General features: G+C 52.4%; 2 protein-coding genes across 2 annotated transcripts; one reads left to right on the forward strand and one right to left on the reverse strand.

Annotated features, from left to right (window-relative positions):
* Positions 1-69: 69 nt before the first annotated feature.
* On the reverse strand, positions 70-17928 carry ATP13A1 (ATPase 13A1). The gene is made up of 26 exons (XM_082334116.1): positions 17549-17928; positions 16002-16091; positions 15502-15692; positions 15070-15142; positions 14591-14746; positions 14369-14438; positions 13609-13715; positions 12860-12989; positions 12522-12577; positions 11782-11908; positions 11370-11507; positions 10732-10852; positions 9946-10103; positions 8967-9142; positions 8440-8550; positions 7784-7909; positions 7346-7454; positions 6633-6832; positions 6160-6256; positions 5547-5728; positions 5107-5221; positions 4586-4782; positions 4005-4147; positions 3332-3443; positions 2944-3087; positions 70-657 (listed from the first exon to the last, which is right to left on the reverse strand). The coding sequence occupies exons 1-26, from the start codon at positions 17891-17893 to the stop codon at positions 547-549; spliced, it is 3585 nt and encodes a 1194-aa protein (XP_082190242.1). The 5' UTR covers positions 17894-17928; the 3' UTR covers positions 70-546.
* Positions 17929-17936: 8 nt separating this feature from the next.
* Positions 17937-21111, forward strand: CHCHD5 (coiled-coil-helix-coiled-coil-helix domain containing 5). Its single transcript, XM_082334122.1, has 4 exons — positions 17937-18070; positions 18154-18294; positions 18429-18580; positions 19292-21111. Coding segments are annotated over exons 1-3 (294 nt in total). The 5' UTR covers positions 17937-18068; the 3' UTR covers position 18580; positions 19292-21111.
* The last annotated feature ends 5988 nt before the right edge of the window (positions 21112-27099 follow it).

A 27099-nucleotide genomic window follows, 5' to 3' on the forward strand; every position in this document is an offset into this window, starting at 1 on the left:
TATTTCTGTAATGCTTTTGAAATACGGGGCCGGCGCGTGCGGCAGCGTAACGGCAGCGTTTGTTCTCCTACGCTTTGTCAACGCTACGGCTCTTTATCCCGAGCGTTGCCGCCCGCGAGGGGGGTTCTAGCGTTTCTGTTGCGCGCGAACTCCTACCCCTCGGCCTCGCCTTCGGTCTGTCGCCGTTCTTACTCCTGCCCTCGGCCTCGTTGGCTATTAAAAACATCACAAAGGAAGTTCCAAACACGTTTCAAAATACACCGATTCTGATTTTAGTTACCAAATTCTGTAAACGTTTCCTTAAACGTTAGGGCAGTACAAAACTCCCGGCGGTTGGTGGCGCGTCCTGGAAACATTAAAAAGTCAGGTCTGCTTTCGCAGAGGTGGCTTCCACGCGATTCGGAAGAAAACTTCCCCACGCCTGCGTCTGAACAGGGTCAGAGTTATCGTCAAGAGAAGGAAGGGCGATTCTCGCGATGGCGGGACACGGCCCTGGGCGCTGTCCTTCCTGCGGCGCCGCGGGGGGCGAGGACCTCGGAATCCCTTTCAGGAAGGCACTTGAAGTTTTGCGCTCCCCAGCAGAAACTGAAGAATTCGGTCCGCTAACAAGGCGAGGAAGAAGTCAGCCAGCAACACTTCCGTGATCACGATCTTGAACTGGGAAAACAGGCGCACCCCGTTAGCCCTCTCCTCCCCCTCGTCGGTTAAACAGAGCCCCTGCCCCACGCGGCGCTCGCAGCACCTGCGGAGCTAGAGCTGGAGCCTCCTCCTTTCGCAGCATGCTGGGGAAACGGGCCAAACTGGGGGGAACGGCCAAATGGGGGGGAAACGGCCAAATTGGGGGGAAACGGCCAAACTGGGGGGAAACGGCCAAACTGGGGGAAACGGCCAAACTGGGGGGAAATGGCTAAATGGGGGGAAATGGCCTAAACTGGGGGGAAACGGCCAAATTGGGGGGAAACGGCCTAAACTGAGGGGAAACAGCCTAAACTGAGGGGAAACGGCCTAAACTGGGGGGAACCGGCCTAAACTGGGGGGAACCGGCCTAAACTGGGGGGAAACGGCCTAAACTGGGGGGAACCGGCCTAAACTGGGGGGAACCGGCCTGAACTGGGGGGAACCGGCCTGAACTGGGGGGAACCGGCCTGAACTGGGGGGAAACGGCCAAATTGGGGGAAACGGCCAAATTGGGGGGAAACGGGCCAAACTGGGGGGAAACGGCCAAATTGGGGGAAACGGCCAAATTGGGGGGAAACGGGCCAAACTGGGGGGAAACGGCCAAATTGGGGGAAACGGCCTAAACTGGGGGGAAACGGCCTAAACTGGGGGGAAACGGCCAAACTGGGGGGAAACGGCCTAAACTGGGGGGAAACGGCCTAAACTGGGGGGAAACGGCCAAATTGGGGGGAAATGGGCCAAATTGGGGGGAAATGGGCCAAATTGGGGGGAAACGGCCTAAACTGGGGGGAAATGGGCCAAATTGGGGGAAACGGCCAAATTGGGGGGAAACGGCCTAAACTGGGGGGAAACGGCCTAAACTGGGGGGAAACGGCCAAATTGGGGGGAAATGGGCCAAATTGGGGGGAAATGGGCCAAATTGGGGGGAAACGGCCAAATTGGGGGGAAACGGCCAAATTGGGGGGAAACGGCCAAATTGGGGGGAAACGGGCCAAACTGGGGGGAAACGGGCCAAACTGGGGGGAAACGGCCAAACTGGGGGGAAACGGCCAAATTGGGGGGAAACGGCCTAAACTGGGGGGAAACGGCCTAAACTGGGGGGAAACGGCCTAAACTGGGGGGAAACGGGCCAAACTGGGGGGAAACGGGCCAAACTGGGGGGGAAACGGCCTAAACTGGGGGGGAAACGGCCAAATTGGGGGAAACGGCTAAATGGGGGGGAAACGGCCTAAACTGGGGGGAAACGGCCAAATTGGGGGGAAACGGCCTAAACTGGGGGGAAACGGGCCAAACTGGGGGGGAAACGGCCTAAACTGGGGGGAAACGGCCAAATTGGGGGAAACGGCCTAAACTGGGGGGAAACGGCCTAAACTGGGGGGAAACGGCCTAAACTGGGGGGAAACGGCCAAATTGGGGGGAAACGGCCAAATTGGGGGGAAACGGCCAAATTGGGGGGAAACGGCCTAAACTGGGGGGAAACGGCCAAATTGGGGGAAACGGCCAAATTGGGGGGAAACGGGCCAAACTGGGGGGAAACGGCCAAATTGGGGGAAACGGCCAAATTGGGGGGAAACGGGCCAAACTGGGGGGAAACGGCCAAATTGGGGGAAACGGCCAAATTGGGGGGAAACGGGCCAAACTGGGGGGAAACGGCCAAATTGGGGGAAACGGCCTAAACTGGGGGGAAACGGCCTAAACTGGGGGGAAACGGCCTAAACTGGGGGGAAACGGCCAAATTGGGGGGAAACGGCCTAAACTGGGGGGAAACGGCCTAAACTGGGGGGAAACGGCCAAATTGGGGGGAAATGGGCCAAATTGGGGGGAAACGGCCAAATTGGGGGAAACCGGGCCAAATTGGGGGGAACGGCCTAAACTGGGGGGAAACGGCCTAAACTGGGGGGAAACGGCCTAAACTGGGGGGAAACGGCCTAAACTGGGGGAAACGGCCTAAACTGGGGGGAAACGGCCAAATTGGGGGGAAACGGCCTAAACTGGGGGAAACGGCCTAAACTGGGGGGAAACGGGCCAAACTGTACAAATTCCACAGCGTGCTGTAAAAACTCCCCAAGGCATCAGCAGGATTGCGACCGTATCCTCTCCCCCAGAACTGCTTAGGCAGGCAGCGCTCCCGTGAGCCCTCATCTGCCCGGCGCTCTGCTGAACACCTTGAGATTCTCCAGAGCTCCGAGGACGGGCTCAGAGCCGCGCTCCCGCTGGAAACCGCCCGTCCAATTCGGGAGGCGCGGAGAAACGCTGCCTGCTCACCTCCGTAGGGATTTCTACCAAACCAAACTGTTCGTTGAATTCTGGCGAAGAGCCCGTCAGAAGGCCCACGATGGCGAGTCCCGAAAGGACGATGCTCCACAGCAAGGGCTTGTTCTCCCGGAGGCTCTCCATGAAAGGGTGGCCCTGAAACACAGCGGGGAGAAAGCGTGAGCAGAGGTTCAGCTCAGAGCTCTGAGCTCCTTCAGACTAGGGGATGCGGAGCAATTCGTGACGCAGTTGGGGACGCTGGGTTCATTCCAAAATGCAAAAAAAGGGGAGGTTTTCCCTGCAGAGCACTGACAAAACGCCGTTTGTTTTGCATTATTGCACCTTCGCTACAACATCGCTTCTCCGGTGCCGCTGGAGATGCGACTTAAACAGGGCTTGCCTTGTAGTTGATAGCAAACGTGGCCATCTGCATCGCCATCGACATGATGTAGACGGTGCTGTTCACAAGGCTGGGCTCAAACTCCTTGTACAGATCCACAAACTCCTCCTGCCTAAAAGGGAACAAAGCTGGAGATCAGCGGACCGGACTCAATCACCGGTTTATTCAGCTACAGCCAATTTCAGCTACGTGCAAGTTTTGCTGGGCCACAACAGTTTGCTCCCGGGCTTTTGGGTGGCTCCCAGCAGCAGCACCCCTGCTTGCACGGGGGAGAGCGGAGCCGCGGGTGCTGCGAGCACAGGTAATCATTGCGTTCTTTTTCACAAAATAAAACTCAAGTGGGGAAAAAACCTAGGGTTTTGTGTGTTTTTCTTTATAACTTTCCGGTAATCCACCTCCTTGGTGTTATTCCTATTTCCTTTTCCCCTCCGTAGACCATATCACGGACGGTATTCCCACCAGATCCCTCCCATCCGTGCCGGGATCCCGCCGATGCGCTCCAGGTACAACTCAGAAATGCTTTTTCTGGACCTAACACATCGAACTCCTACTGCTTGGCGCGCTCCACAAAGCATTCACCGACAGAGCGCTGCGGTGCGGGAGGCCTCTCTCCACCCTCCTGCTCAGCAGCAACCGGAGAAAACATCGCAGGGTTGGAGGAAGAGACGCTTACTTGGAATCGCTGCGCGCCTGGGCGCTGCGGTACAGGTAGACGAGGCTGAGGAAATGCACGAGGAACTGCAGCAGCACCGTCAGGACCGTGTAGAGGTTAAAGATGTTGGGCAGCGGGCGCTCCTTGGAAAGCGTCTTCAAAGGCTGGCAGAGAAAAGCAAGCAGGGTTGGCCTGAATGGTTTGGACCATCTCTCGGCGGTTTTCCAGCAGAATCCAACTAATAGTTGCGTTTCTCAGGAAATGTCGGCAAGAATTCCACTCGGATTCCACATATCTCAGGCAGGCGCGAGACCCACAGCTTAGCTGGTGCAAGTAACAGCCTCAATCGAGCCATTTTACCTGCGTTACCCTTCCCGCCTCCTCCACCTGCCCTTCCTGCAATCCCAAGGCGCTCCCTGAAGCAAGCGCTGGCCTCAGGAGCCTCCCAAATCCAGGGGAACACAACACCCCGCCCCCTCCAGCATCGTGGACCGGTCACCTATTAAAACAAGCAGCTTTTTTTGGAGAGGAGCACTCCGTCAGCAATCCTGATACGGCTGACGTCGACCAGCTGCTGTCCCGACGCGCTTCCCTCCCCTCACCTTCGACCGGGAGATGAAAAGGAAGCAGCCAGCCAACAGCAGACCCTGCAGAGTTGCCTGAAAATCACTGAACTTCACCCCTTCCAAGTAGAGGACGCTCTGGCTGTAAGCAAGGATCAGGGCGTTCAGGGCAAGGATCTTGAACATTTGGAGCGTTGTCACTAGCGTGCAACGACCTTGCTTGATCACGTGGCAGACTAAGGAGCAAGAGGAAGCAGCGTTTGGAAACAAAACAAAACAAAACAAAACAGGTTCTGGGGCTTTGTCCCTCAGTCCTCTCCGTTTCCAAAGCAGGACAGAGGGAAGCCAACTCCTCGCTGCTTGCGTCCCCATCTAAGAAACCCTCCCAGGGCTGCTCCACACAAAAAGCTGGCAAAGCCATGGCTTCGGGGGCATTTCTCACCACCCCACGCCCTCCGTCTTGGCTTCTTTCAAATCTAGACTTATCTAGAAAAGGTTCCGAGGGGAACCTGGGCACGCGGAGATGCACATCAACTGTTCAGCTCCCAGCACGCACTTACTGCACTGAATGGAAGAGAGCTTGGAGGTAAAGGGGGCTGCAATGCTGGCGTCACCCAGCTTCACGACCGGTACGCGCTCCTCTTCCAAATCCTTCAGGACCTGACTGATCCGCTCCTGCAGGCGAATCAGAGAACGATACAAACGCGCGCCTCGTTAGCACAACCTGGATCAAAGACGGCCTTGCGCTATCCTCTCCCGCACCCCTGCTCCAAGGTGAGGCTGAGAAGCCTTCCCGCCTGCAGCATTAGCCTGATGGCTGGCTGGAAAAGCAGCACCTTCCCTGCCCAAATCCCTTCTGCTATTTCAGGATAAGAAGCGGAAAAGCTGGTCTTTTCTCAGAACATCCCACCATTTCCAGTTCTCCTGAATTAGCAGTGAACCAGAGGAGGAACAAAGAGCAAGGATAAGTTAACGGGCTTTTAAACACCCAGTTACCAACCCTCTGGATGGCCAGCTGCTCCTCTCTTTGGGACATGACTCTGTGCTTGGCACCACGGGAGGTGGGCTTCACAGTGCCGCTCCCCAGCGCCGGCAAAGCGGGCCTCCCATCGCCGGGTCCATCTCGAGTTCTCTTCTTCCGCTCGGGCAGTCTCTCGGGAGCATTTGCCAGCAGCGCCACTCCTGTAAGAGTGTAAAAACAGTAGCTGCGGAGAAAAAGGGCTGTAATCCCTTTGCTGACAGAGAATTTTCACCCAGTAGGAACCCCAACTGCTCTTTACACCTGGAGTCAGGCAGGCAGGCTGGTTACGCAGGGACTTCAGACATGTTACGCTTGCCGAAGCAACGCTTAGGGAAAAAAAAAAAAAATTAGGAAGAGCCTTTCTTCCAGGAAAATGTGTTTGCAGCTAATTCTCGCTGCCTGCTGGTGCGCACAGAGCGGGTATTCCACCAGCACAAAGATCCTCCTTCTTTATGTTGGTTTATGCCACCAAATGACGTTGGTCAGATCGATCCCAGCCCTCAAAACACCAGAGAAACAAAGGGGTTTGTGTCTAGGAACGCTAGCCAAACTCAGACAGGGGCACGCGTGAGAGTCCCGCGTGCGGACTCACCCACGTCCGCATGCTTCAGAGCTCCAACATCGTTGGTCCCGTCCCCACACATCAGCGTGACGTAGCCCAGGCTCTTCAAAGCGGTGATCACAAACTCCTGCAAAAAGAAACGCGTAGTGAGAATTGGCAGCCTGCGTGTTCCGATACGCTGCAGCCCGGGCTGGGTTATGCGTCTTGGTCTTGCAGGAACTCGCTGGCCTCACACCCAGCCTCCAAAAGCTTCACCTTCAGGCTGCGTTGGGAATGCAGAGCTAGAACGGGCCGACGGGCTCAGGACTCTTTAGGATAACAACGTGGCACATCCTGAGCTCTGGTTCTTGCTTCCTGCTGGCTTGGATATTGGGAGGGATGACGCTGCTTTGCTGAAAACAGCTTTTAGCGTTAATCATGTGCTAGCATCGACGTGGCTCCCGCGTGAGCCCTGCTGGGAACCCTGCTAAAACTGGGTTTTACCGGCAGCTGAAGTCTCTCACCTTCTGCTTTGGCACCACTCTGGCAAACACCTGGATGTGCGGTATGAGTTTCAGCAGCTGCTGTCTGTTCACAGACTGTAGGCGAGAGAGGCCTTCCCCAGTGACGCACAGGTCGTATCGCTGCGTCAGCTCTTGCAAGGAGGCTGGCAAGATTGGGAGCACGACAGCACCATCGATGGACTGCCACTGCCAGCTGGAGTCTGGAAAGAGAAGCACGAGCTGGACGTGAGCACGCCTGCGAGGTGCCTGCCTGCGAGAAACGCCCCCAGCCACCCAACAGACGCTGACCCTGGCGTTTGCAGCCCCTCGGCACAAGGCCCGCCGCTTCTCAGGACGGCAACATGCCCGCCTCGGTCCAGCCTTTACATGGACCCTCCTCCCCGCAGCCAGCGACACGGCTCTCAGCTTCCCTGGATGGCCTCTGAACCCGCACAGCAGGGAGGCCTTCAAGCTGCCGTTATTTTTGTTATTTTGGTGCTCAGACAGCTCGGTTTAGGGGCTGGCGGAGGGATGCACGTAGCTCCCATAGTACTCCAAGCCAGAGGGAGGGGCAAAGCACAGAGGGTTATCTGGGATTCCGGAAAGCAACCGAGTCGTTTCCTTTATCAGCATCAAGCAGCAGCGCTAGTAGCACGTGGCTAACTTTGATACAATGCCCCAGCTTCGGCCGTCGTCCTCCGAAAGGCAGAGCCATTCTGCATGGGACGGGTTACCTTTGCTCACAGGAGGCTGCAGAATGAGGGTGTTCTCCCTCTGGAGGAAGTGCAGCTCCCGGGCCACGTGGCAGGCAGTGAGAGGATTGTCTCCCGTTATCATCACTACCTGAGGGGAAAGCCAGAGGGGTCAAAAATCAGTTCTGGGTAGATAAGCAGCACTTCACAGCGAGTCTTCTGTACGCTGAAAAGACTCCTGCCTAGCTTGGATGCTGGCGACATTCCCTGTGAGACGTAACCCTGCGCAGCTCCCTGCGGAAAGGCCTTCTCTCTGGGCCAGGGCAAACCCCACCGCAAAAATAATGCCGCATCCACAAGGTCTCCCTGCCTTCACCGCGGGGAAGCCTTTGCCCTCGCTCCAGAAAGGCTTCTGGTACTGAAATTCCACATCCCAAACACCACGGCTACCAGTAAGGCTAGGATGCTGGTGACGCTTACGTGGTGTGACGCATTCTGGATCTCCCTGATGACAGATTTGGAGTCAGCTTTGAGAGGACAGGACACCACAATGAATCCAACAAATCTAAGATCACACTCCAAAGCTTCACGCTTCGTCTCTCTCACCTGCCAAAGCAAATCAGCAAACAGAGGGTTACCTGCTGCTCTGGAGGAGCAATCCTGTTTTCCAGTGGGTGCTTCCTTGCAATCAAAGCATCACTAGAAACACAACTGGTGCTCCGAGATGCACAGAGCAACCGGGACAGGGCCCAGCTGCTCTAGAAAAAAGGCTTCTTTGGCACAAAGCTCCCCAGAGACAGCCCTGAAAACAATTACACGGGCCCATCCCCACGTAAAACCAGCTTCACAGCTAAGAAGTTCAGTGCTAAGCCTCTTCGACTGCTGCAAGGGAAGAGTTGACCCTGCTTTACGCACAGGGAAACAGAAGTATTGATCGATGGTGCACAGGAATTCAAAGCTGGGAGCACAACGCAGAGGCTGCGATCTTCCCAGAAGATCCAGATCGTAAAAACAACATGGTTACAGCAGCTTTGGGCAACCACATCCGTAAAGAGTCCCACTCCTCTTCCCTGCTCACGCCACCTCCCTTTCCTTTAACGGGTGCTCGATTTCAAGGCTTAACCAGACAGATTTACCTGCTGGTGGGTGAGGTGCCCCAGTTCTTTGTAGCCAAGGGCCAGCACTCTTGCCCCCTCACGTGAAATTTCCGTGTGGACGGCATGATAGTTGCTTGGGCACTGAGACAACTGGAGAAGGTGTAGGGAAAAGCATCGTATTAATACAGTTTCAAACACAATTCAGCAGCACGTTTCAGCATTTCACATTAAATATGCAGACAGGGGAAAGAGGCGCCTTTGGGAGGCTCCCTCACCATCAAGGGCAAAAGCGGAGAACCCCCAGATTCAGCCCTCCGCTGTCAGCAAGGGCAACAGGGCCAGGAACGCATACGGTGGGATACTCAGATCTCACTGGGATTAGACTGAAACTCCCCCGGGGGAGTTTGTTTTCAGGCACGGGGTCACTGCGCTCTTTTGCGGGATGAAATCCCTACGTCATTCAGGTTCCAGACTTGGCGGGGACAAGCAGAGGTGTAAGGGGACGAGCGCACGTTGCTAGAGAAGGCCCTTCCTCTCCTAGAGAGGAATTTTGTGCAGCGTCTCACCATTTTGTGCAGCGTCTCTGGGGCCCCTTTCACAGCTGCAATGTAACAGAGATCAGTCGAGCCGATCTTCTCGTACGACGCCAAGACAGACATTCTTTTCAGGGCACTGGCAAAATGAAAGCGCTGGTGAATTTTCAGTCCCTGAGTTTTAATACTTCTGGGGAAAACTTTCTCATCTGGAAACAAACAGATCAGGAAATCCTGAAAGGTTTCTCGGTATCAAAAGCAACATCCCTCCCTTCGGGTCCCAAAGGAACCCACAGGCCACCGAGAATAGATGAATATTTCCTCTCCTTAGATACAAGCATACAGAGCTGGAAATTCTAGCGCCAAGAATTAAGGGATGTAACTGATCAGAACACCGATGTGCGTTAGGATGAACAGCTACGCAGCAGGTTCAAGGTGCGTTTATGGCACATATTATTATCACAGGTAAAAATCCAGAAGCAAAAACCACCACAGCGTGGGTTTCAGTGGGCTACGTATCCAATATTTCTGGAAGATTTCCACTTTAGTTCCCTGCGCGCGCGAAAGCCAAGAAAGCAGAGCAGGAAGGCTCTGGAGAGACCGCCCGCAGACCATGCTAAAACCCAGGCTGTCACGTTTTCGCTGCCGCGATCTGCGCTAGTCACGCCCTGATTTTACCGAGTCGGCACAATCGGAACTAGAAGACGCCAACCTGAGCGTGCCGGTTGCAGAATGCGGCATCTGCAACCCTGAGAACAGACTTCTGCTGTTTGTTATCCCTCAGACAGGCGGTGCAAGGATTTCCACTGCCCCAAACCAGTTCCTGGGATCATACCATTCACTCCTTGCAGAAAGCTGGCACGAGGCATAGGAAATCTCTACAGACCAGGTAATTTCACGCTCCGAACTGACAAAACCAGCGTTATCGTCGTCACCCCCCGCAAAAAACCCCCACAACATATGTAAACAGGGCTCAGGTATCAACGAGGGAGGAGCTGGAAACAGGTTTTACCTTTGGTCAGGGTCCAGTCCACAGCCATCAACATCGCCTTCTCTAACGGATCCCCCACCAGCGTCCCATCATCCAACTGTACAAGAGAGTGGCAAGTAGCAATCGCTCGGTGGGTTTCTACAGGAATGTCAGATACTGGTGTCACTTCCTTCCCATCCCTGCAGCATAAAAAAGACTGCCCATGTTAACAGACCCCATTCACATTATCTCAGACAAATACTGGAATTTTTCCCAGCCAAAAATTCCTGCTCTAATAAAGTAAACAGTGGAGCTTCTCGCGGTGAGATCAAAGCCACAGGAAATCTGGCGCTGTCTCAACTGCAAACAGTGCCAAAGCCCATGATTTTGGCCAGTCCTCCAAAGCAAACTCGATTCAAGCAGCAGACTCGAAGTAGAGGCCTGAACTAACACATTTAAGTAACGGTAGAATCAAAGGACTCGGATGTCTCTCCCTGCTGCGGCATCTAGCCCTCAAGCACAGTTTCTTATGGCAGCGGAACGAGATGGCAGGATGCTACCACACAGAGCAGCGGCGAAGATCCCTGTTACGTAAAAAGCCCTATGCAAGAAGTCCCCCGAGACAATTAAATTCACAAGTCCTGAGCCCACAGTCGTTGCCAGAGACCCGACGACCCTCTCTCCTTCCAGCTCTGTCCAATCTTTCTGCATCCCTGATTATCTTCTCTTCCCCACCGGAATGCGATTGCGCTTGTGCCTGAGGAGCTCCCACAGTGCCCAAAGCCCAGAGCACAGCAAGTCATACACCGAAAACCGCCCAGGACCTACCTGAGCCCAGCTACTCCTCTCACTACGAGGTGATCGCTGGTTAACGTGCCAGTTTTGTCAAAACAGCAAACTTGAACTTTGCCTGCAAAGGGGATGCGGAAGGGCTCTGTACAGTACACATCTAGAAGAGAGGAGAGGAAATTCCGTGAGAGATCAGCTACAAGAAAGCCAGGACAGGATGCTCAGTGGGTTTATCACAGGACAGGAGCTATCCACAGGGTTCTCAGCCACAGTTAATGAACCCCAAACTCCCCACTCTGAATTTTCGTGGCATCTGAAACCGGAACAGACACCGAGTTGTAGCAGCGATGTAGTCCAACACAGAAGTCATTGACCTCCCTGTTCCATATACAGGAACCTGCTCAGTGCAGAACTGCAGGACTGTTGAGCAAGCAGGCTTTCAGATGAATATATTCCCTCCTACGCTTGATTTAGGACCCCCTTCAAAGCACACACCTCCTAAGTTCTTTGGGGCTTAAACCCCCTCACATACACCAGCTCCAAACCCCGTACTGTCACCGTGCAGAAACTGAGGACACTACAGTAGTTTCACACTCGTTTCCTCACCAACGTCCCCACAGTTCCAGACACGAGAAAGCAGTCCCATTTTTGTTTCCAAGCTTAGGCCTGGTACTTACAGAGCTTGGCCAAGGCGATGAGGGAGGTGTTGACGGCCAGAGAGAGCTCAATGGGAAGTTCAGGTGGAACGACCGAAGTCAGAATTAAAGTACACTCCAGGAAGAGCTTGTAACGGTTCCTGCTAGGATCCTTGGTGCCTACGGAACGAGACAGGAGACCTGTTTATCTCCTCATCCTCAGACTGTGTGCCCCACAGAACTCGGACGAGTACCACAAAGAAGCTCACCTACCTAGGAAGGGCTGTGGGAGGGCAAGAAAAGCATCCAGAATGCAGTGTGGGCCCCTACACTGAAACACGGGCGCAGCCCAACCCAGCTATTGTAACTCTCAGAAATTACGTCAACTGTCCTTCCCACAAGCTTTGGTACAAGTCCTGTGTAGAGACCTGGAAGAGGCAAGAAGAAATCTCACCTTCAATCCAGACGTATGCTGCAGCAGCAATGGCAAAGACCAGCAGGAACAGGATGAAAATGAAGGTCTCTAAGTTATTGGCTGTCACTCTCTTCACCCCAAAGAGGATTGTACGTAGCAATTTCCCCTGAGAAGAACAGCCTTCAGTGCAAGAAGCTACCTCTGCTGCATGCAGTAGCTTGTTAAAAATATGTATGAAACCCAGTTTTAAAATTACACTCTGGTGTTTTGGTGCCAGAGCCTGAAAATTATCCCCGCTTCTGTGATCCGCTTAATAGGCAGCAGCCTAGAGCCACCCATAATCAATCTGTTAAAACTACCCAAACTCCCCCCTAAGTCACTTAAGTTGATGATTACTGTGAAGCAGTCTTCAATTTCCAATTGAAAAAGCTCACGTTCACCTCTCTGGTCTCTACAAACATGCTCCATTCCCTTTTTCCAACAATTATCATTACAGAAACAGGGATAACCAGGAGCTGAAGTATGTACGTAGCGTGGTCAGTCCCAACAGGAACCCTGAATCCCGACTCCCAGGCTTCTGCATCAAGCATCAGACTATTTATTTGACACACAGAGACCAACCTTATTTATTCCTCTTCCAAACAAACAAGTAATTTTAATGCCCTGACTTATATTTTCCCACCGCTGTACTTCATTAGGATTTCCTTACAGCGAAGCGCTGAACGACACAACCGACACCATCGACAAGACAGAGGTGAGAAGGCGCGTTCGCATCTTACCTGAGATGTGTTGAAGCCGGTCCTCAGAGCATACGCCACGCACCCGTTATCGACAGCTGGAACAGGAGCAGGAATGAAGACAGTAAGCTTAGTGTAAATCTTTTATAGCCTTATCGCAGACAGAATACACCTGAAGCTACGCCCTCCTCTCACTTACAGGGGGACACAGTCCACTTTAACAGAAGATCGCAGCAGTTTAGTAATCACAGTCAACCGTTAGTGACAAGGCCAAGGAGACTGACACAATGACACCCTCCAAAAGTTCCACCAAAGCCATTTAAAATAAATCTGTGGGTATATGACACGCCTTCTCAGAGAGAATTCACGCAGGTACGTACGCTTCAGTCCTGTGCTGGCTTTCTGGGGCGGGATGTGCTGCACCACTTTTGTTCCCCCAAATATGATGTGGAGGCGGGAATCTGTCTGCATGTCCAAGACATGCTCTGGGCTGAGGTCCTCCACAGGCTCCTGCAGGACAACGTTCAGGTCTCAGACTCACAGCTATCGACAAGTAAACTTCAAGGGTTCCTTTCTGTTCTTATCCCGCAGGATGGTCTCGGTTTCGCTTCAGCCGAAGGTGGCCTGAACTGCATCGAGGCCTTAACACGCCATTCAGCTCCCGATCGGTCTGGGTTCAGAGCCTGGCATCTGTGGAAACTCTGGTTTCGGGGGACTAGTTCACCCTTGGCACGCTGAATTCAGCAAGGGAGACTCTGCAAGCATTACTTTATCATTTTTAAGTCACCCGCTGGCACACAAAGAAGGAATATTCAGGGGTTTGAAGTGCTTTACACTTGTTCCTCCTCCCACCTCTACCCAGCCAAAGGAATCCAGACTGGGGAATGTGTGGGAGGGCGATGCCATGCCCACACGATGCAGGTCAGACCCCAAGGCTGGAGACATTGCCAGACAAAACAGACATTTCTGTTTCTCATTTACCGGAGACCATCAATCACTGATAGGGAGCCGGTAACAAACAGAGCAGGTTGCCTGGGCCAACATTCCCACACAGAGACTTATTTGTACTCGCAAACGCTGCAGCGGCTTGGACATTTTTACTTTTCCAGGTTGCAACAAAGGGACAGACCTTCATCTGCGGCACAGACTCTCCCGTCAGCATAGCTTCATCTACGATACACCTTCCACGCAACAGCAGCACATCACACGGCACTAGATTTTCATGAGGAGATCGGCCTGCAATTAATACATTAAAACTGAGAAGAAGCTCAAAGGCAGAAGTGACTATTCTTTAGCTATTTGTCTGGCAGGGCACAGCTCTCCTTCAAGTTTAGCTGAGATACAGGAGATTCCTAAAGCTTCAAACCTCCCATGGGTTGCCAAGTCCTCCGCAGCACGTACCCACTCAGCGTTGCTGGGAACCAAAAGGGTTTGAAGGTTATTGAGTCTCTATTGAGACTAGGAAAATTGAAAATCGAGTCACTTAGTTCTCATTGCCGTTCAGGCTTCAAAGACTGGGATCACATCCTGGGTAATACAACCTTGAAAGGGAGAGCAGGGTTAAAAGAGAGATCTGCCCTTCCCCTTTCCATTCTAGGAAGATATTGTCAGGAGGAAGGGAATTCTTCATCTTCACAATCCTAAACTGAAGAATCCGAGGCCGATTTATCTAGGTTTTTCCCTTTCTTTGAGACAGCTAGCAGATCCAAGAGATCCAGCCCAAGGATTCATCTCTTGGACCCTTGAATTGTGACACCTACGAATCAAAGTGCACCTGACCGCGACCGTCAGATTTTTATGCCCAATTCAATTTACTGCGCAACTTAACGCACCGGAAAGAATCTGATTTTAAACAAGCTTTTGATTACAACCCTCATGCAAGTCATTACCAATGGAAACGATATCCCCTGGAATAATCTCATCACTGGAAATGGGGCGCCACTTGCGGTTTCTGTAAACCTGTAGGGGAAAAAAAAAAAATCAGCGCTTTCAGAAGCCCTGCGTGCGTCAGAAAAGGATCAGAGGAAAAGGATGGGAAAAAGGAAGAGCAAATCAGCTAAAAGACAGCTACGTCAAAAATTTCACGCGCGATCCTCTCTGGTTCTGATTACCTGGATCATGTACGGCTTGTTGCCCATTTTTCGAATCTCCGACATGTTCCTCATTTGCTGCTGGACCAGGGAAGCTTCAAATGCAACCAACATGGAGAGGGTGAAAACACTGTAATACCAGTACTCATCCAGGCACCACAAACCCACACAGAACACCTGTGGGGAGAACATGACAGGGAAGTTATTCTAATCTTCCTCAAAAAACAAAAGCCTTCAACTTCTAGGAATTTTTTTTTAAGCTAACTTGGCACACATTTAATTGTAGGAAGCCAGAAAAACAGAGAAATCACAGTAACTCATTAGGGAGAAACAGGGTCACTCCCAGAAGTCACAACAAGATTACAGTGCAAGAACAGCGTCTATTCCTGATTTTAGAAAGCTGCCAGCTGATTTATGGCTCTCAAGCCAGGACTGTAAGGAATTCTCTCATTTTTCAGCAGGGAGAAGTATTTACAGCTTTTTTTGTTTGTTCGTTTTACCTGAAAGACGAAGAACGGAGCTGTAGCTCTTTCTTTAAAGAGTTCCAAGAACTCCGGCACCACCATCTCAGCCCTGGGAAAGAAATGAATCCTTGTTAACCTAAACGATCCAGATTCTCAGCAAAAACCCAACCCAAAAGCCACCTGCAGCCGCTGGTGTCAGACCGGGCTGTGCTCCAGAACGTCCACAATCTCCCTATTTTCAATTACTTTGATTCAGTTAATTTGTGATATGCAATTAATTTCCATCTGTAGCCCACCCTGGAGAAAACCACTTGCTCCGATACTGTTCTCTGTCCTTAAAAGAATTTGAAGCAAGTGCCGGGAGGAATTGAAATTTAAAAAAACAGGACTAGAACTGTGGTTCAACACCGTTGTTCCTGACACAGCAGGCTTTTTCGGCAAAGAGAGATCTGCACCTGGAAAACTTACTTGTTTGTACCGTATTTCTTCTCAGCTGCTCGGATATCTTTGTCCTCCTGATAGCCTCGGGCATTCTGGTAGTAACAAAGGGGATGTTCCACAGGGAAAGCTACAGGAAGAAACTGTTTCTTGCCATCTAGCTCATACGAGTATTTGATTTTCTGAAATTCAAAGGAAAGAGCCTCCTGCCCGTCCTCGCCCTGCAGAGAGGGGGGAAAAAAACCAACCAGTTGAAGACAACCCAAAGGCTTCACTCCACACGTAATCTGGCCTGAAGAAGGAAAGAAACCCCAATCCCTCGCATCTTTAGTTATCGTATGATTCTGCTTGTGGTACACGCACCAGGAAACACCCTGCAATCTTTAGCATCCCCACTTTTGACTGACTGCAGCTGCTTTTTCCCTAATTACTTCAGTTAAAAGCTAATAAACTGCAGGCTGACGGCACGATGTGGCAGTTCCCTGGCGCGTGACAAACGTCAGCTCTGCTCCCGACAGCCGTATCCTTACCTGGTCTCTGTGGAGCGGCACTAGTTCGGCTGATCCGTTATTTGGGGTTGGCACAACTTTAGCCAATGTGGCTTTCTTAGGACAAGGTTCCTGCAACACAAACAAGACAGGCTTCGTCGAGCGGATCACAGACCCGGAATTTCAACAACCTGGGAGGAATCGTCGCCGGATCGCATTAAGACACGCGGAGAAAAGAGCTCTTTGCAGCCCGGTGCTTTTGTAGAGCCATTGTTAGAATCAAAGACATTCCAATTATCACAATCCATCCCCAAAATCATACCCTAACGCCAGAGGAAGTATACTCAGCACTTCCCGTGCAGTTAAGACATATAGAGCTGCCAATAAGACACGGTTACAACAGCGACTGCAAAAATGGCAACCAGCTGGTTCGTTGTCAAAAGATGGAACGAGCGACGCTGGCAAAGGCAGTCGGCCCCTGCCCTGAAGAGTTCATTGAGAGCAGCCCTGAGGAAAAGGACTTGGGGGTACGGATAGACGAAAAGCTAGACATGAGCCGGCAATGTGCTCTCGCAGCCCAGCAAGCCAAGCGTCTCCTGGGCTGCATCCCCCGCAGCGTGGGCAGCGGGGCGAGGGAGGGGATTCTGCCCCTCTGCCCCGCTCTGGGGAGACCCCCTGGAGCCCTGCGTCCAGCTCGGGGGTCCTCAGCACGGGAAGGACACGGAGCTGTGGGAGCGGGGCCAGGGGAGGCCACCGAAATGCTCCGAGGGTGGCACAGCTCTGCTGTGGGGACAGGCTGAGAGCTGGGGGTGCTCAGCCTGGGGAGGAGGGGGCTGCGGGGAGACCTCACTGCGGCCTTTCAATACTTAAAGGGGGCTTATAAGAAAGATGGGGACAGACTTTTTAGCAGGGCCAGTAGCGATAGGACAAGGGGTGATGGTTCTAAACTAAAAGAGGGGAGATTCAGACTGGATGTAAGGAAGAAATTTTTTACGCTGAGGGTGGTGAAACCCTGGCAGGGGTTGCCCAGAGAGGTGGGGGATGCCCCATCCTTGGAGACACTCAAGGCCAGGCTGGAGGGGGCTGTGAGCACCCTGATCTGGTTGAAACTGTCCCTGCCCACGGCAGGGGGATGGACCAGATGGCCTTTAAAGGTCCCGTCCATCCCAAAGCATTCCATGATTCTGCGACGAACGCTCGACTCGCCCCAGGCTGCCCGTGGGCACACATCGCTGGACCCCCCGACGCCGCTTCGGGGCCGGGGCCCGCTGAACGCACGCACCCCTCCTTCCCCTTCGCCAGCGCGCAGCCCCGCCGCCCCAAGCCCAGCGAAAGCGAGAAGCGTTTCTGCGCAAAGCGTCTCCTCACGCCCACCACCCTCTGCCTCACCGCGCCCGCAGAGCTTCCCTACGTGGCTGATGCGGCTCTGCCGCGTCCAAAAGCATCCCCTCCCCGTCAGACCGAGCGCCCCCGCGCCCTCGCACGACAGGAGAGCCCGCGGGGAGCGGCAGGGGCCTCCCCGCCCTGCTCGGGGGCAGCCCCGGGGGGCTCCCTCCAGCGTGGCCGGCACCGGTAGCCCCGGGACTCACCCGGACGCAGGTGAGGGCGCAATGAGCGTGCACCGACCACAGCCCCGACAGCGCCGTCAGCAGATGGACGACACCGATGGCGGCGAGCGCCAGCAAAGCGGCCTCGGGGGGCGCGGGGCCCGGGCCCGGTCTCGGGCCGTCTTCTTCCTCCACCGACGCCGCCGCCGTCGTCGCCTCCCGCCATGCCGCCCACACGCGCGGTCCCCACAGCCACAACCAAGCCGGGTAGAGCCCCGCTACGAAGGGCAACACGGTGCCGTGAAGAAGCCTCGGCCGCCGGCGGTAAAGCGTCACCGACGAGACCAGCTCGTCCACGGGACCCGGAATCGGGCCGGCCGCCGCCATTTTCCGACAACCCCGCAAAGGACCCACTTCCGCTTCCGGCGCGGGAGGGGACGCGCATGCGCAGTCGCTGCGTGACGGCGTGTGCGCATGCGTCGCGGGGCCGGTTAGTGCTCGCCGCGCATGCGCACAGAAAGTAGTCCGGTGCTCCGGCGGCGGCGGCGGCGGCGGCGGCGGCATGTGAGTAGGGGTCGGCGGGGGAACCGGGCCGGGTTAGGCCGCGTTGCCCCCGCCCGCTGTTAATTTTGCTGTTTTCCCCGTAGGGAAGCGGCCCTGGAGATCACGGCGCGCTACTGCCGCAGCGAGATGGAGCAATACGGGCGGTGCGTGGCCGCCAGCCCGGCTTCATGGCAGCGCGATTGTCACCGTCTTCGCCTCAGCATGTCCCGCTGTGCCGCCGCCCAGTGAGTGCGGGGGGGGGTCGGGACCGGGACCGGGGCCGGGTTGGGCCTACCGGGTCGGCCCTGAGGGCGGTTGGGCCTGGCGGGGTTGGACCCCGCGGCTCCCGGGAGCTGAGGGCCCGGTGTTGTCCCCCCAGCCCCATCGTGCAGCAGATCCGCCAGGACTGCGCGGAGCCGTTCGCCGCCTTCGAGCAATGCCTGAAAGAAAACCAAGCCTCCGTCATGAACTGCAGCGACCACGTCAACGCTTTCCTGCTCTGCGCCGAGCAGGTGAAGCTCTCCGCGTGAGGTGAGTGTCGGGCTGCGGGACGGCGTCGCTTCCCCTCCAGACCTGCGGTCCAGAGCCCTCCCGCTGACAGCCGCTCTCCGCGTCTCCTTGGGAGCTGCTCGTTTAAACAGCCGGAGTGGAATCGTACAGCCCAGAATACACACGGACCCGCGTTTTTCTCCCACCCGCCTTCCCTCCTGTCTCTGTAAATTCAAACTTAGCCTCCTCGGAAAAATATACAGCACAGCCAGGAAGTATATCTACGCTAAAAGCGTGGTAATTCATTGGCGTGGAGTGCCAGGGGCTGTAAGTGACGGGCGAGGCCATTACGGGCGTGAATGCAACAGCGTATTTCTCCAGATGGGTTGGTCGTTCTCAGTGTCGGCCTAAGCCGATGCCCTGTGGCAAAAGGCTCTGGGAGGAAAGCAGTCTCGCTGAGGTAAACTCATGATTTTTGTCCAAATCTATTAATCAACCCGCTCATCGGTTTTGTACAGTAATATAGAGAGGATGGTTTTCTTGGGGTAGGTCAGCTTGCAGCGCTCTGCTAAAGATCTTGTAAACACCTATGGAGCAACATTAAAGTAAATGACGTGTTACTGAGCGTCTAGAAATCACCTGAACGTGACGTAGTCCCGTGACCTGACGTGGTAATCTACTGTACCTCATGACGAGGGTGCTGCGTACGCACGGAGCCTACCTGACCCTTTTATTTGTGCTGTTTTTTCATAGGGGAGCCTTGGAATTAAAATTCATCTCCAGGAGTGAATGAAAAGTCTTTCTGTACTCTGGAGCATCGTTCCAGTGCTTGGTTGGGTTGGTTTTTCCCCTCTGAAAAACGAAGCGCAGCCCCGCGATGTGGTTTTCTTGGTTCTGGTCGCACTATGCTTGTCTCCAGCAGGCAGCTGGACTCCGACCGGGATGTTGGAGCGTTCCTGATCCGTCGGCACTTGTGTGCTGATAACGCTGGGGTTTGTCTGCTGAGCTGCCTCTGAAAACTTTATAAGTAAATAAATAACAGAACTGTGTTGAAGCGACACCAAAGGATCAGGACCAACCTGCAGATGTGCTTAAAAAAGAACCGAAAGCTAAAATCAGCCCTTTTCTGCGGCCTGTATTCTTCGACAGTTCCTTTGATAATTAAGCACAATATTTTCCTTCGTCCCAATAAAAAAAAGAAACGCTTTTCGAGATCCAAAGCCAGTTCTGGCTTTTCCCACTGACGATGGAAGCTGCTCCCTGAGCTGGACCGACTACAGGGACATTTCTTTGACTGTAAATGTCCCAGCTTGACCCGCTTGAAAACACCCCGTGCGGCTCCTAATTTTGGGGGGGGCCGTGAGGGGTTGTAGCCCCGGGCCTTCTGCTGGGTTAGAACAGCAGAGGGAGTCTTCCCACCGGCAGAGACGGCAGAAAAACCGCGGACTTGAGAGCACCGACTGCTCTATTGACAGCGCGACAGAGATCTTCCAGCGCGGGGCTGCGGGGGGGCACCTCTGTTGTTCGTACACGGGGGAACAAAGAGCCCAGCTCTAAGGAGAGGTGGTTTCTGGGCTGTAACTAGTGGAAAAAAAATTAAAACAATACCAGAAACAATAGATGGTCTAACGAGGAGTGGATTAAGACCCGGAGCTCGTGAGATCTGTGAGCGGTTCTGCGGAGGGAGAGCTTTGGGGCGCTGCGAGCTAGGAGCTACTCCAGTGCGCCGTGTCTGAAAATCGCTGTAGGTCTGTTTAACGTGCTGTCTTAGTGGGACTGAGAATCTCTCCCCACAAAAGTTTAAACCTTGGAAAGTCCTTTGGGGTGCTTGAGACCAGGTACGAGGAAGGAGAAATGAGCTTTTACAACCTAGTTATGCAAATGCCGCTTCGGAGGAACAGCTTTGCTGCTGTCCGGAGTAGGAACTTGGTCTTCTGGAAAAGTTACAGGGAACCAAACCCCCAAATTTTCCAGAAGTGTGCAGGGAGCAGAGGACACACAGAAACTATTGTGTACAGCGCCAGCAGAGCCTTTGTCTGAAAGTACAGCACGGCTTTGCTGCGTGAGGATTTTTTGTACCTCTAAGAGAGGGTGAGGCATGGACCGGGAAACTTGGCTTTGACCTGGTTCCCAGGGGTTCATTCCCCCTTCCTGGGACACATTAATCCTCGTCCGTGTTTCAGCCAGGCGTAAGTCCAAGCGTTCGCCTCTGAGCCTGTGGTGGTTGGCAAACATCGCTTGCGTTTTCCAGTTGGGCAGAGTTTTAACTCCTTTGGGGAGAGGGACAGTAGATTTAAGTTGATTTGTTCCAGCTTCTAGCAGAGCCTGAATCACAAAGCTGGCTGCCGGCGTTGTGTCTGTCTCACAGAGGTGGCTGCGTTTCAGCGCCGATGGGAACATATGAAGATGCTGGGGTCCTGTCTAAAAACATATATGCATGCTTGCAGAAAGCTCTTTCTTTGCTTCTCTCAAATGCCGTGCATTTGCAACGTAAAGAGCCGTTTTCTGGCAGAAAAGTTGGGAGAAAAAGGTGACGGTAGCTTCGCTTCAAAATGAATTTAGAGAGGGGGCAAGTGCTACCAGAAAAGGGGGAGAAATCTATTTTTAGTGAGTCTTTTGAGTTTTATTTATACCAGGCAGCACCCCATTAGTCATAAATGTCTGTGGTGTGAATAGCTTTATTAAGGATGCCATTATACAGGAGCGAAGGTGCTTTACATGTTGTTGACATTGTATTGAAATGTCAGCCTGTCAGCAGAAAAGCCATTTTTCATTATGTTTAAGGTGCACTGGGCCCCCTCTTAAGCCCAGTTATGCCTCCCCTTTCTCAGGAGCCTGAGCCACTCTATTATTACTTGCTCTCACGCATTAACCGCTGAGCTGCCAGGCGCTTGCTGTTGTCATCGATGAGCCAAACTCTCCCAGGGTTCACTTAACTTCGGAGGGAGAGGAAGATGCTGCTTTATCCTGTTTCCACGTGCAACTAAGGAGAGAAATGCTTTCTGAGACAATATTAGGCAGGTGCAAGCTTTATTCTGAATAAAGAATGCCCTCGTACATCTCTCACTACGTGTGTAACGTAAGTGTAAAATAACTTTGCGTAGCGGGGAATGACGGAACCTTCCCGTGGAGGGAGGAATTGTGGTGACGGTCGCTACCTGAAATTGTTGCCTCCCTCCGTTTACCAGCTCCCTTGGAAAAGTTTCTAGATTAAATCAACGTGTAGCCCTGGCAGATTTGGCAAATTCCTTTGTGAAAAGTGAAAGGAATACCAACAATTTTCTTTCCTTCAACTGCGTGTGCCAGGTAATGACTAGAAGGAGCCGGGGAGTATTCTCTGGCTTTCCTCTTAGCCTTGAAGGAATCTGTAGCTGTACGTGCAGTACTGCACGATTAATCAGTTTAATTCTCACTTGGGCAGAGGGGCCTAAGACCTCTTGAAGTGAGAAGCATGGAGCAGGAGTTTTGCAGCTCTTTCTGACTGCATGGGCTACCTGCTCTTGCTGGAATAAAATCAGAGTGGCAATTACAGCTGTTTCTGGCGTTGACACAGGGAAGGGAAGGGCTGCTGTGGGTCTGACTTGCTTGGATGCGTGGTAGAAGCTGGAAATAAGGCAATACCATATACACAGGGTGAGCAAGCGTCCCTGTGAGTGTCGGGAAAAGCCGTTACTTCCAAATCCAGCCCTTGTTTTTTTGGTCCTGCCCCTGGAAACATATTTAGCAATAAAAGCTAAGAGGAGCATCGGTTGCTCCAGCGTCTTTCACAAGGTGTAAACTGGCAAGGGAAACCTGAAAACCTGAGGCTGAAACAAGAATTAGGAACCCAGGAAGCGTTGTCTTCATTTCTTCTACCACAGGATTATGATACTGTCTCGTACCTCTTGGTTTGATTAGGACAGGATCATGGAAGCAGGTGCAGGAAGCCATTAGGACAGTTACCGGCATAAAGCTAAACACGGGGAAGAAAAGTCCTCGGGCAGTCAATCAAACTGGTAGGTTCAGCTTTATCTCCAAAGGCTGCAAAGAGATTCAGCTAAATTAATGCCAAGTGGCTGAAATCAATAAGTGAATAAGCCTGTATTTCCCAGAGTGGGAGACTGGGGGGGGGGGAAACACGATTTAGAGCAGGATTCAGAGAGATTGGTCCTCTCGCATCCTCCCAAACACAAACCAGACCAGAAATAAAGACTAAAGCCCTGCAGCACCAAGGAGAAGAACGCAAAGGAGCAAGTTCGAAGACGGTTGAGAACCGTTAAGAAAGCAGCGTCAGACCTGCGTAGGCGTTCTCGCTGGGGGGCTAATTATTGTAAAGGAGCCTTCGTTCACCCAAGTCTTTTTGTGTCACCATAGGCCTTCTGTTTCTTGTCTGCTGGCATGGGCTTTTGTCATTCTCTGCTTGGTTTCCATCTCCTGGTTCTGGGTTTTCTCCACTTTTCATTGTTCTCGACTTGTTTTCAGTCAAATGTGCATTTGGGCTGGTAGTTAAGCAAACTGGATGTCAGGGTTTTTTCTGTTTTAACTTACCCACTGTCTTTCTGTGTGGCCTTGGAAGCTAGTGGTAACATGTTCTATGTCTCTGTTTGCTCGTCTCTGAAATAAATAACACCTACGTGGCTGGGGAGTAATGAGAGATAATTAATTAATGCATGCAAGGAGTTCTGAGGTCCTTAACTAAGAGAAAGCCAAGGATCATTAGGTTAGTTCATTCTCTGCTTTGTTTTTCCTCCATTTTGTCTTGGTTTAGGTCTCTCAGAATGTGAAGTTAAGTGTGTCAGGACTTTTTTCAGCCTGTTGCTTTAACTCCTGTTGATGTCACTTTTCCTTTCAAGTGGAACTTTAAAACCAATAAGGTAAATTACACACGATCCTAGAATGAGGAACTAACAAAAACATCTCTTTAATTTTTCATCCAGAAAATATTCTCGTTTTACACTCTGCTTCTCTTACTTAAAGGAACCATAAATCAGCGTGTTCCTTTGGTGTTTGCAGTCACAGGGAGAGATTTAGTGCTGCTGGCAGGCCCGGGTCTGAAATGGGCAACCGTCGAGGGCAGAGCGCTGTACGGAGCCACATTCCATTCACACACACACATTTGCTTTACTTGGCTGTCGTCCAGGCGGTTTTTTGAGTCACTCGTGAGCACGAGGGAAATCGTGCGGGCAGAGGGGAGCGTTTTTCATCTCGTGGTCAGTCTGTCACCTCGACTGGCTTTTATTCACCTTTATTCTCCTGTCTGCAAAGGCAGGAGAGAAACGCATCTGGGCACTTCGGAGAGCAGCGGGCATTCCCAAACCCTCCTTCTCAGCAAGTGCGTTGGCGCGTCACAGCCAGGGACCTGCACCTCCCTGCTTGATGAGAGCAATTGTTCTGTCTCTTGACCGTGCAGAGCGAAAGGGGAAAGCCAAAAAGTCTGGGTGTTGCCCAAGGTGCGCGCGATTCTGTCCTTTGCTCTGCTGCAGAGCGGGCTTAGCCTCTTGCTGCTGTTATTTCCTCACCAGTACGCGTTCCCCAGGTCCTACGGTAGCCGTGAAACTTAATTCACTGATGTCCCGAGGTGCTTTGGGATGCACGTTGATACCCCCAGGTTGCCAAAGGGTCAGATCCCCTCTGCGTACATACACAAAGCTACTTCTGCCTCTTCCCCTGCCCTCGCTGGCACTCCTGTCGCTGTCTCCCCAAGTCTCTTGTCACTACAAGACTTCCAGCTGCGAGAGATGGCTTGGAATAGATTCAGCTGCAGTCACTGAACTCTGATACCTGGCTGTTGATGCTAAAAGCAGCTCTATCCTTTGCTAAGAGAAGCAGCAGGACTTGCGTGGCAAGCCTGATAGCTTTCCGGGCTCTGACCGCGTCAGCTGTGGTGCTTGGTGTCCACCTTTCTGCTCATTCGAGGCAGAATCTGGCCTCAACGTTGGAGAGTACCTGCCCCCTAACCGGTGGTCGTTTCTTTCCTTAGCTATTGGGCAGGAATTTCATCCCTGGCTCTTGTACTTGAACTCTCTTGTCACCATCAGACTCCTTTGCGTGAGTACCTCCAGGTCTAGCATAGCTCTTCACCGTATTTATTTATTCACGTTGGGATTCTAGTTCCTCTTGCAACTAACTGACTCCTGCTCTTGAGTTTGCTGACTCCGTTAAGGTATGAACGGCCGCCAACGCTCCTTGCTCCTCTGCACCAGGATACCTGGTTCCTGGGAAAGGTAACGGATGGGCCGTCCTCCCGAGGAGCCCAGGCCAGCTTTCGTGGGACCGCAGGGAGCCAGCTGACTGCTCGTGCGTGCGGTTTGTCTGACTGTGCTGAGGCAAGCTTCAGATTTCCACTTAGAGTTTGCTTTTTTTTTTTTTTTATTTTCAAATGTACATGCAAAAAAACATCGGCACATCACAGCACTAGATCACAAGGAAGGGGGGGGGTTCGGTGGGTGAAGCTGGCCCTGGTATTTGGGAGAAACATCAATTTGCACATAGTTCACTGTAACATTCTCTTAAAACTTCATCTAAACTGAGACCGTCTCTAGTGCAAGAGCCTCTAAAAGGAACACACAGCTTTAGGAGTTTTTCGGTTTCGTTTCTTAGGGGTGGATGTTCACACAGCAAAGGTGGAAGTCACCCAACTGCAGCAGCTTGGTCTAGAACTTGTCTATCTGGGCACACATATGTCATAAATAGCTGTTTCTGTGACAGGCTCCCCCTTCCCTCGTAAAAAGAAATGTCAAAGTGTCTGTAAACTATGTACACAACTGCCTTCTGGGGAGAAACATCGTCTGACGCTGAGAGCAAAGGCAAGTCCAGCTACAGAACCGGGCACTGTAAACACAACGGGAAGTGACTGCACATCAGCACGCGTCACGTTCACACAGCTTTATTAAAGGTGAAGCAAGGGTGGAGGGATCTTTATAAGGGCTGTGGTTCTGTTACGCGGCATTCTTTACGTCAGGTCTCTGTAAGTAGTCGAGAAGGTGAAAAATCCTGATAAAAAGCAAAACGCGTCAGGACTGCATCTCCTTTCATCCCCAAATCCAGAATGGTGTAGTTCCCAGGAATCTTCCTCCATAACTGCAGACAACAAGCATTATCCGTTTCTTTTTTATTTTTTTTTTTTAATTTGAGAGGCTACGCACCTTTGAAATCAGGCTGACGAGCCTGCGGAGGCTTAGAAGTAAAACACCGCATACAGAAACATCAGTCGGCGATGTTCTCGGGTTGCACCGCTAGACCCCACAACTCTGGAGATCCAAGATTTAAAAATAAGTCATCGTTTCCTTTTAAAGTTGTCTGCCACTTGTTCAGTTCAAATAGAGAAGGGAAGGTTGGTTCTGGAGGACCCTATTCCTTCAGCTGGCATGCTGTAAGCAGGCTCATGGGAAAACCCGACCTTTCCAGGAATACCGGCTATCCTTCACGTATATAAAGAACGAAATCCCAGACTTGGGTCTTAGGCAGGAGAATAAAGAATTTCCCTTTGGTAATAATTCAGACTTCCATTCTCTGCTCTCTCTTTCTTGCCCTTTTTGTGGGTAGACGTATTAGTGCCCACCTGCTTCTCGGAACTCGCCTGCCTCGTGGCACGATGACGGGTAGAGAAAACGGATTATTCCTTTCTATCCGCAGCAGAGACGTGCTTCTCTCTTGGCTGGGTCCTGGGTTGCCCTCGAGGCGAAAACCAACCTCTTGGAGTTAAGTGACTTGGCGGGGCCGCGTTGGAGGATAATGCAATCCCGTTTCTGTCTCTCATCACTTGTTGGAGGGAAGCGAGGTGCTAGGATGCCTTCAGTGAAACGGGAGCGCGGTCAGGGTGGGAGATCCCTCTGGGGACAGACCTACAGAGGAAGGGCTTCCCGGCAGGAATATTTTTTAGACTAAAAGCATTTCACTTTGCTGTTTTATAAAAGAAACAAACGGAAATTAGCGTGGCTGGCAGCTGTGGTTTTGTGAGAATAAGTCTTTGTTCTGTCCATACAGGGTGTAAAACTGCCCCGTTAGAGAAAGACAGACAGACATAAAGGCGATAGAGAACTCGCTGCGGGTGTGTTACACTTCTCTTGGCATCCTTGAACATGACAGAGGATAAATATTCTGTTGTTTCTTGAAGCAGATACCCGAGCGTAGCCGTTTCAATCAGGGGCCAAAATGTCAAACGTTAAAAAACCTGTCCCGGTCCGACTGATCGACAGCCATGAGGAAAATCTCTGAAGCAGCAGTGGCATCCTTTAGACATGCCTCAGGACCTTGGATTTTGCTCTTGAAAATTAACCTTGTCCCATGAAGCCTGCATCTGGATGGGGAAATGAGGCAAAACAGCACAGCGAGCAGCTCAGCTGCAACCAAGACTTAAATAAACTGAGTTCTTGTGGGAAGGGCACCTCCTACTTCTAGGGGCAGCTCTGGTTACCTTGGCCAGTCTTTCTTTGCAGGACATAACGCTCAAAAGCTTAAAACACTGGACAAACTGCTAAAGTTACAGCTAAACAACATCATACCATCGATCTACTCGTGGCTAGAAAAAAGGAGAGAGGCGATCCAAAGTCCTTCAGGCTGTGAAGGGTCTCCATGAATTA

Source organism: Platalea leucorodia (genome assembly GCF_965183815.1).
Source record: "Platalea leucorodia genome assembly, chromosome: 29".
Taxonomy (NCBI): domain Eukaryota; kingdom Metazoa; phylum Chordata; class Aves; order Pelecaniformes; family Threskiornithidae; genus Platalea; species Platalea leucorodia.

Excerpts from the sequence above, each read along its gene's own strand:
- ATP13A1 (XM_082334116.1), bottom strand. The coding sequence starts at position 17,893 with ATGGCGGCGGCCGGCCCGATTCCGGGTCCCGTGGACGAGCTGGTCTCG. Across the intron at positions 16,092-17,548 it reads GCGCCCTCACCTGCGTCCGG|GAACCTTGTCCTAAGAAAGC; the intron begins GTGAGTCCCGGG and ends TTTGTGTTGCAG. Across the intron at positions 6,257-6,632 it reads GAGTGGTGCCAAAGCAGAAG|GAGTTTGTGATCACCGCTTT; the intron begins GTGAGAGACTTC and ends TTCTTTTTGCAG.
- CHCHD5 (XM_082334122.1), top strand. Across the intron at positions 18,295-18,428 it reads TCCCGCTGTGCCGCCGCCCA|CCCCATCGTGCAGCAGATCC; the intron begins GTGAGTGCGGGG and ends TTGTCCCCCCAG.